This window comes from Buteo buteo, chromosome 9 (genome assembly GCF_964188355.1).
Source record: "Buteo buteo chromosome 9, bButBut1.hap1.1, whole genome shotgun sequence".
NCBI lineage: Eukaryota > Metazoa > Chordata > Aves > Accipitriformes > Accipitridae > Buteo > Buteo buteo.
Window position 1 is genome coordinate 4,629,506 of NC_134179.1, and position 18,860 is coordinate 4,648,365.

General features: G+C 43.8%; 1 protein-coding gene across 5 annotated transcripts in view; it reads left to right on the plus strand.

Moving 5' to 3' along the window:
- PKNOX2 (PBX/knotted 1 homeobox 2) overlaps positions 1–17,915 on the plus strand; it is a 95,527-nt gene extending 77,612 nt beyond the window's left edge. For 4 of the 5 annotated variants that reach the window (XM_075035010.1, XM_075035007.1, XM_075035009.1 and 1 more), the window contains 9 exons: positions 435–500; positions 1,238–1,409; positions 4,665–4,853; positions 10,968–11,100; positions 11,186–11,283; positions 12,974–13,093; positions 14,864–14,940; positions 15,353–15,531; positions 16,287–17,915. In XM_075035010.1, coding sequence (XP_074891111.1) covers positions 435–500; positions 1,238–1,409; positions 4,665–4,853; positions 10,968–11,100; positions 11,186–11,283; positions 12,974–13,093; positions 14,864–14,940; positions 15,353–15,531; positions 16,287–16,534 — 1,282 coding nt within the window. In that variant the 3' untranslated portion in view covers positions 16,535–17,915. The remainder of the gene's footprint in view (positions 1–434; positions 501–1,237; positions 1,410–4,664; positions 4,854–10,967; positions 11,101–11,185; positions 11,284–12,973; positions 13,094–14,863; positions 14,941–15,352; positions 15,532–16,286) is intronic. The other variant, XM_075035011.1, reaches the window with a different exon arrangement.
- Positions 17,916–18,860: the final 945 nt, after the last annotated feature.

Genomic DNA, 18,860 nt, shown 5'->3' on the forward strand with positions numbered 1-18,860 from the left:
ATAATTCAGCCCACTGCCTGGAATTTGCCTTTCATATCCCTCGGCTAAGCCCCGGCGGGGCTGCTGAAATTATGAAATTATTTCCCCCCCCCTCGCCCCCCCCCATTCTCTGCTCCAGCCTCGGCGAATCTTGCATTAAACTGGGATCAGGACAGATTAAACTATAATATGCTGCGGTATTAGCAGCTGCAAATGAAGACTTAGCCGAGGGGTTTAACCCCTTCGCCTGACTCCAGCTTGGAAAAGACCAGTGGGAAGTGATTCATAATCATCTTTTGGACCATCTTTTGGAGATAAAATGGTGGAGCAAATCCCATTTTTCTGGGATAACTGGGGTGCTGGGGGACACCATCCCTGGAGCAGCATTTTGCATTTCTCCCCTGAAAGACTCCATAAATACTTCCTTTTTTTTTTTTTTTTTTTAATTTGCACAGCTGGAGAGGCTCATTGAAGGTTGCACTAACTCATGGTCTTCATCCCCTTCTTCTCCACGTGCTTTGGTATTGTATGTATATTTGCATTTTATATTGCATCGATTTAGCATCATCATTAGAGCAAATTGTGGATTTGCAAGAGTTGCAAGCCTGTTGTCTAATCATTAGAGCGAATCGTGGATTTGCAAGAAGAATTGCAAATCTTTGCTTTCTAAGAGTCATTTTGTGGTAAGAAAGAAGTGAGATTTGACCCATCTTTGTGGATGGACATGGGAATGCTTGACAGAGGTGCAAAGAGACCTCTTGGTGGAGAGGAGCAACCTATAGCAAGGTTGTCTATAGGATGCTGCGGGCACCTAAAAATACCAGGTCATCCCCATCCAGCATCTCCAACCGAGAGACATTTTGGGGTAAAATATTACCAACAATGAGGGGGTGCTGATGTCGATCTCCAAAATGCAAAGCCACCACGACAGCAGAGGGCTCCAAGATAACCACCCCGAAGCCAAACCTTTTTGCCCATGGCAAAACATTTTGGAAATGACGGCTTTGGGGCAATGATGGAAAGCACCGAGATGTTGGGAGAAGTAATTTCCCGGTGAAGATGGTGAATTTTGCAATTTTTAAGATTTTGGTTGTTGGAAAAGGTTTAGAGGGAGCACTTCCATTATGGGCTTGGGAGTGAGGTTCGCACCACCAGGCTCTTGCAAGCTGGGAGGGAATGGATGGATGGTGTGGGATAAAAATGGACATGGGACCTAAACCAGTGAGCATTATGGGGGGGTCTCCTTTGTCCTCTGCAGGCACCCACTGTTCCCGCTGCTGACTCTGCTCTTTGAGAAGTGTGAGCAGGCAACACAGGGCTCCGAGTGCATCACCTCAGCCAGCTTCGACGTTGACATTGAGAACTTCGTTCACCAGCAGGAGCAGGAGCACAAGCCCTTCTTCAGCGATGACCCTGAGCTGGACAACCTGGTAGAGGCAGATGGGGCTTGGCAGATGGTTTTTAGGGGGCGGGGAGAAAGTAGGGGGTGATGAACAAATTATGAAGATCTACCACCTTGGGCAACATCTTTGGACTCCGTTTGTAGTGTTGGCCACCTTGGCAGTGTTCTCCACAGACTTGTGAGACCTTCTCCAGGACCTTCTCTGAGACCTTTTCCGTAAGATCCCCTGTGAGAACAAATCCCTGCCCAATTTTGGGGTAGTTTTCTCACAAAAACGCCATGGGGTCAGTGTGTTTCCTGCCATGATCGGTGGCTGGTTTGTGCCCCAAAACCTGCAGTCTCTCCAGGAATTACTGCTCTTCAGTGCAACGTGCAATGGCATCTACATTCTTGTCTGGCACCATCTTGTTTCAAGTGTGATGGCCAGCTCTTGTTCTAGAAGCAAGGCAAAATAAGAGCTTTTTCCAAAAAGGGTGATGCATATCAATGGTTTAGGACACTTTGGACTGTTTTTGGTGGCTTCCCTGTCATAGCAACCAAAATTTCCTACCGTACCCATCGCTGCTGGAAGGTGCCTCAGAAGACACTGCTTGGGATGGAGCTTTTCTCTTGCTGGGACCTCAGGAAACATTCCCAAATCCCATTATTTTGTCCAGGAAGCCTCCGCATGTGGTCTCCATGGCAAGCATGTTGGTCTCCATGGCAAGCATGTTGGTAGACAGGTCCATGGCACCATCCTGGTGCACCCTCCCAGTGCTCCACAAGCAAATTTTTAAGAGGCAATTTTGCCCACCTCTGATGATGCAAAGAGCAAAACACCTTTCCCAGGGGTTGGCATGTCCCCTGGGACATGTAGCAGAGGGATTTCCATCTCAGAAAAGAAGCAAAATCAGGCAATTCACAGGTAGCTTTTTCCAAATATTACAGGTATGAAGGAGGTGATTTTGTCTGATGACCTGTCACGAAGGGAAGAAGAACAAGCAATGCTCGTCCAAGAGCAAAAACTACTGCTTTCCTAAATAAAAAGGCAAGAAATGGTTTCAAGATGGATTAAAATCCTGCTTCTTTTGTGCACATTTTCAGCTTGTGGAAGAGAGTTTTGCAACATCCCTAAATCAAGAGTGGCTTAGCAGTCTGTGGAAAGCCCTCCAAAAAAAATTGCAGGCCATGTAAAGTCCTGTTTGCAGATTACTAAACCCATTCTGCAATGTCTTATAGCCAAGAACAGAAATCGCCCTGGGACGAGCAAACAAAAAACCCAGTGTTTTGGATTATTTCAGTTTTGGGACTGAACATGCATCAAATGTTGAGGTGCACCAAAAACCCCCTATCGCATTAAATTACATAAAAATAGGTGCAATGATATAGCAAGAGGAGAGGGATGGAGCCAGCTGAAGAAAAAAAAAAAAACCACCTAAAAATCTGGGGGAGGAAAACCTATTCCTACACATATCAAGATGAAACATCTCCAGCAAATGGTCAGTGCATGAGCTGTGTCCACAGAGGTTATTTTCACTGGTTTTTTTGATGGTGTCTTAAAAAACCCCCACAACAATCATGTTTTTTGGGCATGTTTTGGAGCAAGTCTTGCTGCCGAGGTGAAATCTGGCCGTGGGCCGTTGCATTGATCCCATGTATGACCTTGCAGCACTGGATATATTTGTATTAGTTTTCATATATATATATATGTATGTATTTTTTCCCTATTTCTAGGACATATCTGTATGTATATATTCTATCCAATGCCCAGAACTTCTCCAAAAGCCATCCAAATTGCTCAGAGTGGTTGGCCTCCATCAAGACAGAGGAGACTGTTAATGTGATGCTGAAGAAGGACCGTTCCTCTTGGTGGGAAGAACCAACTGGAGGGAATTTTGGATGAAAAAGTCTTGCAGTGCTCAAAACTCAACATTTCAACCTGTTCCTGAGATGACGCTTTTTTCCTATTTGCATTGTCTTTTTTTTGGTTATTTTGGAGGTGGTTTTTTTTCAATGCCACTGATTCCCTGGAAATCGGCAATGGCAAAACAGGGATGAAAAGGCCATCGGCATTAGCTATCATTAGAATAAGAGTCATGTATTCCTCACCACTGAGATGCACATAATTAGAAATTAGAAAAAGGTCAGATCTCACCATTATCAACTCAATCAGCTGCCGAGTGCCACACAGTCAATTAATTCAGCATCTGTATTTTTTACAACCCCGCGCACGTACGCCATTGGACTGTAACTCTTTATCCGGACAGATATACGACGCAGCGGAGCAGGGACATAAAATGAGACCCTAAGCAAATGAGCTGAGATAATTGAGAGATTTATTTTTTATACATATATGTGTCAGGTCTTCTTGCCTTTGCCCTTGAATATTGACTTTCATGGCCGTTGAGCCCTGGGAGGATGCAGAGAGCCGGGGCGTGATGCCTCCACCTTGCGCTTTGCCTGCGCCAACTGCGGAGTAGTAAAAAAAAGTGAAAAAAGGCAAAAAAAAGAGAAAAAAAAGGATTCTTCCAGCCACAGTCCATCGTCCCTTTTGTTTGCCAACCAAAAATTCGCTTTCTCCATCGTGGAGCCGCCACCCGAGTTTGCCCTGGATTTTTCGGGATGTTTCCCAACCGTGGCGACTCACAGTTTGTAAAGATGACCACTAAAATTTGCAAGTTAAAAACACCCTTTGAAATGCAAAGACGCTTTGTTACATAAAACCAGATTTATTGCCCCGGAGTGAATAGCTGAAATTTTATATATTATGCAAGATTTCAAACAGCGGCTGTAAAACTTAAGGTTTCAGCTCAGCAAGAGGAATGTTTTATGTGTAAATTTTTTAACATTTATGGGGTACGTTTTAATGAGGCCCAGGCTTTGCACTGGCAACAGCTTACGGCGGAGTTGCAGTCCCATAATCTTGTTAGAAGAAGTGGCCTCCGGAGAATACCCAAACACTTTTTGACATCGAGAGCTTTGGCTTGGACTTTTTTGGGGCATGGGGAGCAATTCCCACAAAGGCAACAGTAATTTTTGTGAATTTTGTCTTCTTGGGATTTCAGAGATATGATTGATGGGGAGGGAAAAGTGTGGAGGTGCAGAAGGATGGGCTCTGGGATGGGTTTTGGGTGAGAATACTGATTTTTTTGCCTTTTTTGGTGTGTTGAGAAAGGAAATGCATTTAATTGTACTGTAGGGATCAGGTTAGATTTTGGGTGAGAATATTGATTTTTTGGGTTCTTTTTCTGATGCGTCGGGGAGAAAAATTATTTTAACTTTGCCATTGTGTGCCCTTGCATAGATGGTGAAGGCGATCCAGGTGCTGCGCATCCACCTCCTGGAGCTGGAGAAGGTCAACGAGTTGTGCAAGGACTTTTGCAACCGCTACATCACATGCCTCAAAACCAAGATGCACAGCGACAACCTACTCAGGAATGACCTGGGGGGGCCCTATTCCCCCAACCCCTCTTCCATCAGCCTCCACCCTCAGGTAACTCCTTAAAAATCACTTATAATCACCATCATTGCATGTTGGCTAACAGGGACGTTGGGCCAACGAGGTTTGAGGGTTGCTCCACAACTCTTGTGGCCTTCTAGAAATTCATCCCCAATTGAGGAAAATGATTTTAAAAAACCCCATATCTTGCGCATATGGTGCAATAAGTGATGCTGTGGTGATATTTTTTAAACTGCTTTTTTCATGGCCTTTTTTTATGGGTTTGGCAGAACTGCAACCCCAATGTTTGTGTCTCTGCAAAAGGGAGAGAACCCTTTTTGGCGTTGCTGCTCCTTTTTTTGCCCTGGCACATCTTGCAGTTCTCCCCCAGTCCCACCTTGACTTTTTTTTTTTTTCTTGCATAATTTTGGTTTTAGCTGGGAGAAGAAAACATTTGGTGCCTCAAGCACAGTGGGAAAGTACAAGGAGATGCCCAAGAACTGCAGAAATATCAACTGAAATGGCCAAGCCAAGCGGCACCTTGGTGGCTTTAAGGGATTTTAACTTCATGTTTGGAAAAAAAGTTGCCCACGGATTGGGATTTTCACATGCATTTGCAGTGCAGGGAATAAATGTTGGCTGGTTGCATCCCCAAAAACTTCCTTGATGCAATATTGAGTGTCCCTTGAGGATTTTTCTCTCTCCGACACTCAATTTTTGGGGGGAGGAATGAAATTTGGGGCTGTACAATGCCCCCAGAAATATCTGCAGCCAACTCAGAATAAGCCAGGGCATCCCCAGGCAGCTCTTGGGTTTCTCCCCCAAAAGGAGGCTGGTGGTGGGGGCTTTTTTAGGGCTTTTCAGGGCATTTTTAGCATGGTGGTAAGGAAAAAAAAAGGTGTTTTTGGCAGCTCAGCTCCAAGTGCTGCAGAGTTCAAAGCTCCCAATATGATGCTTGTGGCCCAGCACGGGGAAGGAAAAGCCCCCAAAAAGTTTTATTTCTTATTTGGGTTTCCTGAAACACCAAACGACTTAATCATTGATCTAAAAAACCCCATCCTCTCTCTATTTTCTAATAATCTCTAGAAATGGACTTATTATCCCTTCACTGCTTTATGGTAGCATTCCTTATGATCAAAATTAGCAAGACACTTGCATAAAAGAGAACAATAATTGCTCAACGAGCATCTCGTTTGTAATTTATTAGTTTCTATTATTGTGTGTCGCCATGGCAACAGCTCGCATCCCGGGTGATGAGAGAGATGTTAGATATGAGCCGACGAAGCTCCCGGTCCCAGCAAATGGAGATGCACGTTTTTTATCAGTAATTTTAATGAAAATAATAAGTGAGGGAGTTAATGAGATGGAAAGCCGTCCTGTGGCTATTGTGATTTTTTTTAGCTCTTTTCCTTTTTTTTTTTTTTTTTTTTAAGTGTTGATCTAATTAGAATGCATCGGTCAGGAAAAGTAATGAGGATTTAGTGCCTCACAAAGAGGTGGGGATCGTATCAGAAAATTAGCACAAGTCTTTGGAAAATAATCAGGCCCATGGAGAGGTATGAAGCACCTCTGATTCCTGCAAACCCAGAGCTGCCGACATTTCCTTTCCAGGCAAGACTTGAAAGTTGAGAAATTCAAGTGAGGATTTGGAGGCAGTTGCTAAATAAATGGGAACGCACCCAGGAACAACCCAACTGGAGAAGAAATGTTTGCTCAAGGACGAAGGGATTTTCAGCAGGCAATGGGAGCCGAAATGTTCACAGTGATAGACCAGAAGGAGCCACCATCTCATCTGGTCATTGGATGAGGATGACATACCACTGATGATACAATGGCAAATTTTTCCTGATTATGCAACAAAGCAATGTCAAGTACCCGAGTGCTTCGACTTATTGAGTATACTTGAGTATGCAGGGATAAGGCTTAAAAAAATAAGGGTGGAAATACTCTCTATCCATCAGTTGAGCTGTAAGGGCTGGGGATGCTCCAGAGAGCTGAAGAATCATGGGATCCGTGTTTAAAAAATGGCAAGTGGGATGATATCGCTAATTATCGTCCTATTAGTCTCATGCTGAGGGCAGGTAAAACAGTGAAGGGGTCACTAATTTAGGAATTTTTTAAAAAAATCTGAGTAACAGAAATGAGATTAATATCAATGAACAAGGATTCCTGGAAAATAGGTTTTCTCAGGGTATGGGAAAGGCATTGATCATTTTGTGAGGAGATACACCAAGTTGGTCGTGCAAGTGAAGTATTTCCGTTTTTTGCAAAGTTTTTTACCACAGGACAGCCTGCTTAAAAAATTATGGATATGCAATAACAAGGATGTCAACCAAAGCTGAGAAAACAATGCCCGGAACTGTCAAAATGTCATCGTGGGAAGATTGTGGTTGGATTTCCCTGGTGTATTCAGAAAGAATGGCCCTTGGCTTGGTGTTTTTTGTGCTTTCTAAGATGACAATTGCGAGGATTTCTGGAAATGCAAAAATGTCTGGAGGTGATGGGAAGATGAGAGAGCACCCAAAAAGGTGTTTTGACTGTTGCTGAAATCTTCTTACGTCACCAAGTCTAGAGATGACTCCTGGCGTTGGCCAAGTTTGGGTGAAAAGTTAATTTTTTCCTATGTGGTGAGCCTTCCCTGAACCTTTGTTACTTTACAGACGTTTTCCTACCCTGTTTTCTCCATTGCTTTCTCATTTTGTGCTTCACTTTGTTTTGTGGAGGGAGTTTTAGCCTCTTTGGCCTGCAAGTCCACCAAGCAATTCCCCTTCCATTTTTCTTGGTTGTTTTTCACTTGGCTTAATTTCTTTCTCTTGAGTTCTCATCAGACCCTTTTTAACTCCCTCCCTTCATTGAATGAATCTTCTTTGAGCTTTTCAGACAGGGATGAGAGAGTGGAGGTGCTTGTTGCATGGAGTTGGGGGAAAGCCAATTTAACCCAGAGCTTAATGTAAATCAGTTCAACTTTCCTTCAACATCAAAGTGGTCCTCACTGCTCTCCAGTTGACTCCATGTGCACAAAAAAAACCCACTGCAAAGCCAATCACATTGGGAGCCACAGCACTGCCAGGGATGTTTAAATTGGATTAAATCTTGCAATTTTCAGCTCTCGTTTCAAGCGAGAATTGCAGCAGATCGGCAGTGTTTAAATGGGCATTTTCAGGACAGCATTTTTTCCTCTCTAATTCCTTCTCCATCTTCCTGGTGGTTGGAGGCTGACGGTTGGGTTGGCCTGACTCGATGCAGGACTTCTCTGTATAGATCTTAATTTATCCAAGTTTGCCCTGTGGACAAGCGTGGATTTCTCTGTTATTTAAAGCCAGCTTTTTTCTCATCTCCGTCCATCCATGAAGGAGGCTTATGAATCTTCTTACATGAGTTTGAGTTTGGCCAGCTCTTTCTCGGCAAACTCATGGGTTTCTTTTTCCTCCAACTAACCCCAATTTTTCCCAGCTTTAATCGAGCACAAACAAATTTCACAAAGTTAGGATGAGACAGAAATTTTTACGCATGTGTGTGCTACCCAAAAATAAATTGCTGCATCGTGAAGCACAAGGGGAAGGACGTCAACTCAAGTAGTGCTGAAATTTAGCATTTACACTTGGGCCCTGAGTCTTTGACACTTGCCTTATTGTAAGAAAGGGGGTGTTTTGTGCAATGCAATATGTACCAGGTCTTTTTCTTCATTAAAGTGACTTTTAATTCAGAGAAATCGTGTTTTGCCATAGAGCTACGGAAGGTCAGTGCCGAGATGTGGATCTGCAGAGACACCTACTGATGCACTTTTTACACTCAAGTTTCAAAATTGCTGGAAACATTTCAGCTTCTTTGAGTCCTAAAATATAAAATATTTTCTACTGCAGCAAAATCGCAAGCCTAATATAATTTGGCTGGCATTTGCGATCCAAGGCGATTAGTATGCAAAATAGATTTTTTAAATCTTCTTGGAGATATCTATATTTATTTTAAGGCAGAGCCTCCACTTCCATTGCCATTACCATTGCCATTCACAGTGCCACTGCAGAAACACCAGGAATTTCTTTCCTATCTTTTTCTAATAATTATCAATATTCTGCCTATTTGGGCACCACTAAGCTGGTGTTTTGGGACAGTTTTCCTCTATGCCACCAAAAAAATGCAATTCTTGTCATCATAAAATGCTGTTGAAAATGGCTTTGGCCACTATCTGGAACAGCAGTTTCTTGTTCCCATTTTCCAATATCCCAAATTATTTCTTCCAAATGTACTTCCAAAAATGGTCTTCTGGATGCCCTTCTTTTGGAGGAATTGTGGAAAAATAAAGCAGGAGAGGAAAGCTGGAGGTCTTCAGGCTGGTCCAAACCTCTGGTCACCTCTGGCTGTATCTGACTTCTTTTTGATGTTCTTCAAGGTCCATATTTGGTTTTATATTAATATTTCCACTGTATTTGTTAGCCGGACACTTAGCAAAAGCCAAGTCCAAGTGCATGCAAAAGCAACCAGTTTTTGCTTTCTGTATGCTGAGAAATCCTCATTTTTCAAACAGAAAACCATTTCCCCCCAAAGGCTGGAGATGGAGAAGGGATACTAAAACAAAGTACAAGTATTTTACAGTCATATTTACATTTTTAAAATTAATTTAGCTATGAAAAGGAATGTCTGGGAGGTGAAGCAAAAATGCACAGCAATTGCAGCAAAACTTCCAGATAAATAATATTCAGATCATCAATGGAGAGGACAAAAATAACATGCAGTAGAGGCAGTGGTTACCATGTTTTGGGTTCGGCATCATGGGAAGGGAAAATGCAGCAAGGGATTTTTAATGGCAAAAGCATGCAGGGAAAGCAGAGTTTATTTAGAACCACTGCACAGGCAAATCGGTGGTGACTGATGGGAAAATGCTGATGGATTCATGAATGTAATGGGGAAAAGCAAAAAAAAATGGACCAAAAATGACATTTTTTTCCCCCCAGCAATGGGAAATGCATAGACATGGTCACTCCCCGTTGAATGATGCACCCACACCATCTTTTGATGTAAAATTAATTGATTTGTGGGTTCAAATTATCAACTCTGTAGTTTTATTGCAAGGAAAAGAGGAGCTACGCCTTTTTCCAACCTGACCACATTTGCGTGGTTGCCTTTTCTGGTGGTGTTGCATGTCACTAGTCCAGAGAAATTCTTCTTTTCTTAAACCAAGTAATAGGTTTCTTGAAGAAATGCATCAAAATGAAGGGAAATTGAATAAAAAAGTGAAAAAAAATCCCCTTTGTTGGCATTTTGTTCAACTGTTGAAAACAAGCCGGACACCAGGGAAGTGATGTGGAATGGGAAAATGGGTAGAAAAGAGGGAAAAATATTTTTATTGCAAGAAATGAGTGCAGTTTTATTTCCATTAGAGCTGGGCGAATTAGAAAGATATCGTTATCTTGGGCTTATTTTGAAACGATAGTTTTATAAGTATGATTTGCAAAATTCTGCCCATCCGGGAGGCTGTGGTACACTGCCCTGTGTTCCCCCATATCCTCAACTGTGGCACCCTTCCCTTCCCAAAATGTTGCATTAAATATTCAAATAATCATTCAATTTGGGCTTTTTCCAATTGCTGCTTGCATGCAAGAGCTGCTCCAGAGCTGGGGCTGACAATGACATTACAGCTTTTTGCTAAAAAAATGCCCATTTTTGCAAGAAGTTAGCTTAAAGCTGCAAGGAATGATATCAAATGGGGTTACATTATTATTAATTTAATTATTTTACTGTTATTCTGGCAAGGGGAAACCATGGTGCTTGTCCTGGCTTTTAGCAAATGCTGCAGCATCCAGTTCCAGTCAAAGCACCAAAAAAATAGAAATTTATAGAAAGAAAAAGAAGATTGAAGAAATTCCTTCTTGTCTATCATGCTCTTTTTTTCTCTTTCCTTTTTCCTTACGGGAAATAGCGGCTGCACAAAGAAGATGAACTTGGGAAAGACGCTAAGTGGGAGCTTTGCAAAGCATAAATCCTTTTTTCCATCTTTTTTTGCAACTGCAACAGATTGAAAAAATCCCTTTTTCTGCAATTTTGCCTGTTGAACCACCTAGGGAAAAAGAAAGGCAACGGGGCGAGTTTATTGGAAGGGGAGAATTAAAACCTCGCATGCCCCTGCCGCGTGTTAAAATCCGTGGTTTTAACATTATTTTTTTTCCACAGGAGATGCTGCAGAGCTCACCGGCGGCGCTGCCGCCTGCCTCCAACCCACCGCCGGGCATCGTGGTGCCGGCGGCTGCGCTACCACCAGGCAACTTGGCCATGAGCGCTGGCAGCGGCTCACCTGCCGTGCCAGGTAGGGACCCTGGGGGAGGCTGGGGGGGGTGTGTGTGTAGAAATTTGGGGGTTTCGGTAGCCCCACGAGCCTTTTTTTTCCATAGGTGGAGCCTTGTACCAGCCCGTGACAATGGTGACGTCACAGGGCCAGGTCCTCGCCCAAGCCATTGCCCCCGGTGCCCTGCAGATCCCCAACGCCCAGGTAAGAATTTCCCACCTCAAATTTCCATTTTATGCAATGTTTTGAACTGCTGCAGCAAGCAAAACCCCCACTTTCTCAACAAATTCAACCCTTGGAGTATCCTAAACTTTTAATTAGCAAGAAACGTTGATTAAATCCATCTGCCAGGCTCCTTTGGGGTACCTAACAAATTATAACAACGACCTAATAAATGATAGCAGTGCTTATATTATTGCTATATTATACAATATTACAATGTATAAAATATAATATTTATATTATATTATATTATACTATATTATATTATTTTATAGGATGGGATGGGATGGGATGGGATGGGATAGGATATTATTGCTATTATATTATGGATTTGGGATCACTGGTGTTGCCTGTCTGGTATGGCAATCACAGCGCTCATGGGAAAGGCTCATTTCTTTTCCTTGCTTTATGGATTTTGGGGTGGTTTTTTTAGCCGTTTGCTCTGTTTTTATTCCTTTTTTTGTCATTGCAATTAACTACATGGGTTTTCCCTTCGTGGCTGCATTCTTGCAATAACGCGACAATTTAGGGTAGAAATGGATTTATAAGGACAACTTGCCATCCCTGTTGGCTGCGTTGTCTGTGATCTCTTCCAAACCCCCATTGCCCAGGAATTTGGGAAAAAACCCCACTGATTTCTGCTACACTGATTCCTGGGGGCAGATCCGCAAAAATCCCCCCATGGAGATTTTTTTCTGAAAAGCCCCAATTTAATTGCGGGAGACTCTTGAAAAAAAAAAATAAATAATGCATTTTGGAAATGGGTGGCACCTTCCTGGCAGTTTTATTGCCTGTGCCATGGTTTTTGAAATTTCTTTAATATTTCTCCATCGCGGGCTTAAATCTTGCAGCAAAACCCTCTGTGGTGGGAAAAACACATGCGCAGGGAATATCGGGGCAGGGAGAGAGCCCTGGACAAGCACCTCCGGATGCTCTTCCTGAGCTGCTGCCATGATTTATTCAGCCAGAGCCCAGGGGAATCACAGGGACCTGCTGGCCTGATGTTTAATTCATCCAGGAGAAGTGTTTTGATGAAGAGCTGGGGAAAAAAAAAAATCCCTTTTTAACTCAAGTGCTGAGATTTCAGTTCAGTTCCTGCATCCTCATTAAAACTTCTCTTGCAGCAAGATGTTTATTTTTTATTTTTGGAGGAAAAAAAGCAAATTTTTGCTCAATGGGCATGTTTCTCCTCGTGGTGGGAATCAGCTGAGTGAAGCACACAGATTTGCAAGGGTTTAATGAATGGCAGAGTTGTAACCTCAGGTTTAGAAAGTCATCTTTGGGAGGATTTTTTTTGGTTTGTTTTTTTTTTAAGGTAAAAGTGTTTTCCTCCTTAATTGCACATCAAAAATGGTCATGGCTTCAGGACCACGGTCCCCAACTGCGATGCCAGTGCCATAGCAGGGAGAAAAAGCCCATTGCCCCTTGCAAAGCATTGGCAAAAAAATTGAGATATTAAATAGAGATCCTGGGGGAAAATGTGGATTTAATGCAAATTCTTTTGGGAAAAAAAAAAGGTGTTTGGACACTCCCTGCAAGTGCTTGTTTTTCACACTTGCCCTACTCCCATTTTGGGTTGGTTTTGCTCATTTTTTGCCTTAGTTTTGCTTGGGTTTTGGGTTGCCCATTGCTGTTTTCAGCCAATTCTCTCCCTGTTCCTCTCCCCTGGCAGGTGAACCTGGATCTCACCTCCCTCCTCGACGGTGAGGACAAGAAGTCCAAGAACAAGCGGGGCGTCCTGCCCAAACACGCCACCAACATCATGCGCTCATGGCTCTTCCAGCATCTCATGGTGAGCACCGCAGCTGCCAAAACACCCTGCAAAGGTGGAAAAAAAAGGGCAAAAAAACCCTAAAATGAACAAATCGAGGTGGTGGTTTGTCTGGATTTATATTCAGAGGTCTCAAAGTGGCTTTGGATTTATTTTGGGGATGACCGTTTTCACTGCAGGTGGCAAAAATACTCCCTTAATGCATGAAGAAGCAAACAGAGGGGGACTTCCACAAATTATTGCGGATGGGTGGTGTAGCATTTTTTTCCAGTTAACAGCTCCAAAATACTGTTTTCCAGCAAGCCTGGGTGTGAAAGCTGCCCCACAGGTATGGTTATGGCACATCAGCAATCAGTCGAAATATAGAATTACAAAATCACCCCATTTTTGGGGTTGAAGATGTAGGTAGGCGGAGGGAGCTCAGAGGATGCAACCACGATATTTTCATGCAAGAAGATTGCTCTTCAGAAGGGCAAAAAGCTACCCCTCCCCTTCTTTTTCCTGCATAATTTGGCCAAGAAATCACTCAGACACTGGTCGCAAACAGTTGCATGAGGGTCTCCAGGAAGGTGGGAGACCCATAGAAAACAGCAAGACAGAAAATAGCAGCTCCAAGGAGCAACTTGGGGTAAAACATGACCCAGGACATGGAGCAGCAGCTGGTTGGGAACTTTCCAGCCTTTTTTTAAAACGGGAAATTTTGGATTTATTGCATTGAGGACAAGAGCATCACTGTGTTGGGCCGCCATCCCAAGCTGCATTGTGCATGTCCTATGCTTTTGGAGGGATGAACTGCAGATTTGCAAGCAGGAGAAGGATTTAGAAGACCAGAAACTGAGAAGCAATCTTCTGTTGGGTGCAAGGAATGCCCCATGGTTTGAGATTTCCAAAACTGGATTGAAAAACTAAAAGAAATTGTTCTTCTACTGTATGGTTGGACTTTTGCTCTCAGCCTCGTCCTCATGGTCAGAAGATGCTTGGGCTTCCCCACGGGATTTCTCCATCTGACATCATAGATGATGTGGTTTTTAACCTAATAGCACTGATGCTCATCATTTTATTGGGTTTAGAAGTTTTGTAGCACCAGCAGGAGGAAGGAATGCTGGAAATAATATGCCAAAAATGAGGATACTTTTGCCAAAAAGAGAGCCATTTTTAACCACTTTAGCATCCCTGAGGCCCTGGTGGGACAGGAGTCTCCTGCATGCCATGACTTTGGGTGGTTTTGTCAAGGAAATCACATTATTTTGAGGGCAAACAGCTGGAAAACAAGTGATGTGAATCAACACTGGCACTGGCTTGGGGCTCTGAAAAATGACACGTGGGGCTGGTTTGATAACAATTTCATTTTGGGGGTTGGAAAGGAGGATTTTAGCATGGTTGGGAGGAGGTTGTTGAAGCTTTGAGTGCTGGTGGTCTCCCAGTGCAGATGTTTTGGAGTGTTTTATTGATGCATCTGACAAAGAGCATTGTGGGCGACAGTGGGTTTTGAAGCCCAAATCCCACCTTTACCAAAAAACATTACAGGAAAATCGCTAAAACAAAAAATACTAACTTCCTTCAAGGAAAAGCCTTTGATGGAAAGCCTTGGAAAAGCCCTAGGGACAGCAGGTAAACCATGATGGTCTCAGATGCCACCCTTAAGCCTTGCATCTTTCAGATGCAAGAAGCCACCAAAATTGGGGTGGGAAAATGAAAAAGAAGGGGGGGTGGTTAATTTTTTTTTCCACTGGGGGCTGCCTTTTTGCACACAGGGATGTCATTGTGCTGCCCCATCTCTTTTTTTTCTAGCACCCCTACCCCACAGAGGACGAGAAGAGGCAAATCGCCGCCCAAACCAACCTGACCCTCTTGCAAGTCAACAACTGGTGAGCATATTGGTGGCCCATGCAATCATCTTGCTGGCTTTAGAAATTTTTTTCCCGTTATTTTGGTGCTAGATAATGCTTTTTGGCGGGTAACTTGGGCAGTCAGGGCCAATTTCTTGGAGGCGGGCTCCGATGTGTTTAATTGATGGCGTTCGTTTGCGGCATCTCAGTGCCCTCTCCTGGCAAACCCAATATGTAGCAGCCTCCAACTCAGCTGGAAAAATGAATGCAATGGTATAACATGCCACAGACAAATTAAATAGGATAAACCCCCAGCTTTTGGGACCATGCAGCCACTTTTGGAAGTGTTTTATGTTGCAACTCATTGAATTGTTACAACGTCTGTTGGTTTAACTCAAAATTGGTGTGATGACTCTTATTTACTTGAATGGTCTCTTTTTTTGCTGGAAAGGTTCATAAATGCCCGGCGGCGCATCCTGCAGCCAATGCTCGACGCCAGCAACCCAGACCCAGCCCCCAAAGCCAAGAAAATAAAATCTCAGCACCGGCCCACCCAGCGCTTCTGGCCCAACTCCATCGCCGCTGGGGTCCTGCAGCAGCAGGGTGGCAATTCGGGGACAAATCCTGACGGTAAGGACAAACCCTGACAGCCCCTGCCCTTGCTGGATGGGGCGACCATGCATTAAATTATGGCCTTAATTGGTAATTAAGGATTTCTAGAGCCCTTTATGCCCCTGTGGGGAAAAACATGTTGAAGAGGTAGCCCACGCAAGAAGGTCCATCCAGTTGGCCATCACAAGTGTGCTGGCAATGTGGCACTGCCATCTCCTCGGGATCAGCACAGTCCTCAAGGATCACCCACTATGGGACATCACTGGAGATATCTCCTGAGGTGCTAGAGAGGAGGTAAATGGGGAGATGGGGAGAGAAGAGGAGGCAAAACGAAAAAAAGATGAAGATGAGAAGACAGATGAGACAAGATGGGAAAAGAGACAAAGAGAAGATGAAGAGAGAATAGGTGATGAAAATGAAGAGGAGTAAAGAAGATGAAGAGAAGGTGAAGAAAGCAGAGATGAACACAGACCAGACAAGATGAGAAGAGAGAAGATGAAGGGAAGGTGGAAAAAAGAAGATCTGCCCAATCAATTTGGGCATCTGCTGAAAAATGAAGGTTTCTTCTTATTTAATGGATACATTAGCTAAAAAAATTAAGGGTTCAACCTTGGAGAATGGCTGGGGCAGGTGGGACACCCTACAGGGTGCTCTCTCTCCAAGTGCAGCTTTCTGCTTGGGTTATTCTTGGTTTATGCACTTTTTCATCCTTTTTGTATTAATTAGCTGGGAAGTCCTTATAGATATATAAATTTTTTTTTTTTTAATTTCAGGCTCGCTCAGCATGGACAACCTGCAACCTCTCTCGTCAGCCACAGCCACCATGGCCATGCAGCAGGCCATGCTGGCAGCCCATGACGACTCCCTTGACGGCACTGAGGAAGAGGAGGAGGATGAGGAGGACGAGGACGAGATGGAGGAGGAGGAAGAAGAAGAGGAAGAGCTGGAGGAAGAGCCTGGCGGCCTCCCGGCGGCACCTGGTACCGACCTTGGCTTGGACCACAGTGACTCGCTGGAATAGCTCCTCCTGCACCCTCCCCAAATCATGGACAGCACCAGAAACAAAATTCCCCCCAAAATGCCAAAAAAATTGGCAAGAACAAAAACAAAATCAGTGAGAAAAAAGCAAATTGGAGGCGCTGGCAGGTGCCCCGGCTGCCATTGGGAGCACGGGGACCACCACGTCAGCGTGTGGAAGTGAAGGACACATGTTTACAAGGCACATATTGTGGCCAGATTAATTTTTTTTTCAGGTTTTATTCTTATTTTCCCCTTTTCCCTTCCATTTTTGGTAAGAAAAAGCATTTTTAAGGGAAGCTGTTTTCCCCACATGATGCTCAGATGCTGTTGGGCAACAGTGGGTTTTCATCATGGGCCACCATGTCCATCACTTGGATTTCTTGGTGCAAAAAACCCCAGCCAACCCCAGGACTGATGCTTTTGGGGTTTTTCCCCCAGAAAGATGATTCACAGGCATAAGTAGCGGCACGCGGGGAAAAAAAAAATCTACGAGTGCAAATTCTGCTTCAGGTCAGATCTGAGGAGGGTTTCATGCTCTTGACCCACCGGATTGTCCAAACGTCCCCGTTTTGGCCCCGATGCTGCAGCTGTTTGGTGACTCCGGACGCAACCTTCTGGAAAAGGGAGGAAATTCCCCCAAATCCTTTAATTTATGTGTGAAAAACCCGTTGAATCTGGAAAAAAAATCACCCCATCCTCGTCCTTAAGGGCTGAGACTGGACGCAGAGTTGGGGCAAAGGCTGCCGGCAGTAAGACTTTCCCACGGCGTTTTGGCACCGCGTCAGGAAAAAGTGGGGGAAAAAAATGGGTTTAAAAAATGCAGATTTTCACCCAAAATTGAATGGTGACCCCCAAGATTCACCCGGGTGGGAGGAAATTCAATATTGTTGCTGGAAAGATGATTTCTCCCTGCTACTGTCTACCTGCGTGGGAAAACGGTGGAGTTTTACCCCAAAGGAGCCATGGGGGAGGGCAGCTCTGCAAAAAACCAACATATTTTGGGTTTTTTTTAAATGCTAGCAAAACGGCGAATTTCGCCTTAAAATATGGTGCGGGGGAAACACATAAGCAAACCCGGATGATGCGGGGCAGAAATAATAAAGGCATTTTCTTCTGCAGGTTCCTCCTGTAAATGCAGGTTTCTGTAAGAAGGATTTTTTTTTTGCGGCTTTTTGCCGGTTTTGTCCTTATTTTTTCTGGCTCTTGAAGAGTTGAGAAAAAAAAAGAAACAGCAGCCAGGGGGGAAAAAAACCCAAGTGATGCAATGGGCAGAAAAGCCTATTTTTCGATACTGATCTGGCGTGAATGTAATCTGTAATTTCATAAAGGATTCATTGTAATTTAGTATTAATTCATGGCCATTTATTATAAAGTGCTACGAGATGAGGTTTCGCAGCTGTATTTTATTGGCAGCTTCTTCCTGCTAGTGGAGAAGCCCCAAAATGGGTGAATAACCCCCCCCAAATGGGCACAATTCCCCCCAAATAGGTGAATCAGCCCCCAAACGGGTGAACTGACCAAAACCCGCAATTGAGTGATGCGGTGCAAATAGGATTTACACTTCCGAAAGTGATGCTCCCCCAAAATGAGTGATACAGCCCCAAAATAAGTGATGCTCCCCCAAAATGTTACACCCCTCTTGAGTGATGCCCACCCCAAAATGACTTATATTCTCCAAAAATAAGTGATTCTCCCCCCAAATGTGTGATGCTCACCCCAAAATGAGTTATTTTCTCCAAAAATGAGTGATTCTCCCCCCAAATTAATTATGTTATCCAAAAATGAGTGATGCTCCCCCAAAAGGAGTGACCCACCCGTAGCTGGGTGATACTGCCCCAAAACATATTACGCTCCCCCAAAATAAGGGAAGCTCCCCAAAATTGAAGTGTTTCCCCCCAAAAGCACTACTTCCCCCAAATTAACAAGGCTCCCCCAAAATAAGGGATCCTCCTCCAAAATTAAGTGATTCTGTTGGAGTGGTGCCCCCAAAATGATTGATCACCTCAAAACCATGATGCTCCCCCAAATGAGTAAAACTCCCCAAAATGAGCAATACTCCCCAAAATGAGCAATTTCCCCCCAAACAACTGAATATACCCCCCAAATGGATGACACTCTCAAAAAATAAGCAAAGACCCCCAAATTAGGGACTATCCCCCCAAATGAGTAACAAACCCCAAAAGTGAGCAGTTTTCCCCAAAATGGACCCCCCCCCTTCCCTAATAAGCCAGTACTAATTAATGGGATGATTTTCTGGGGAAAAAAAAAGGTGATTTTTGCACAATTTTTAGCAGAAAACAGGGCTGCAGAAAAGTTAAAAGTGGAAA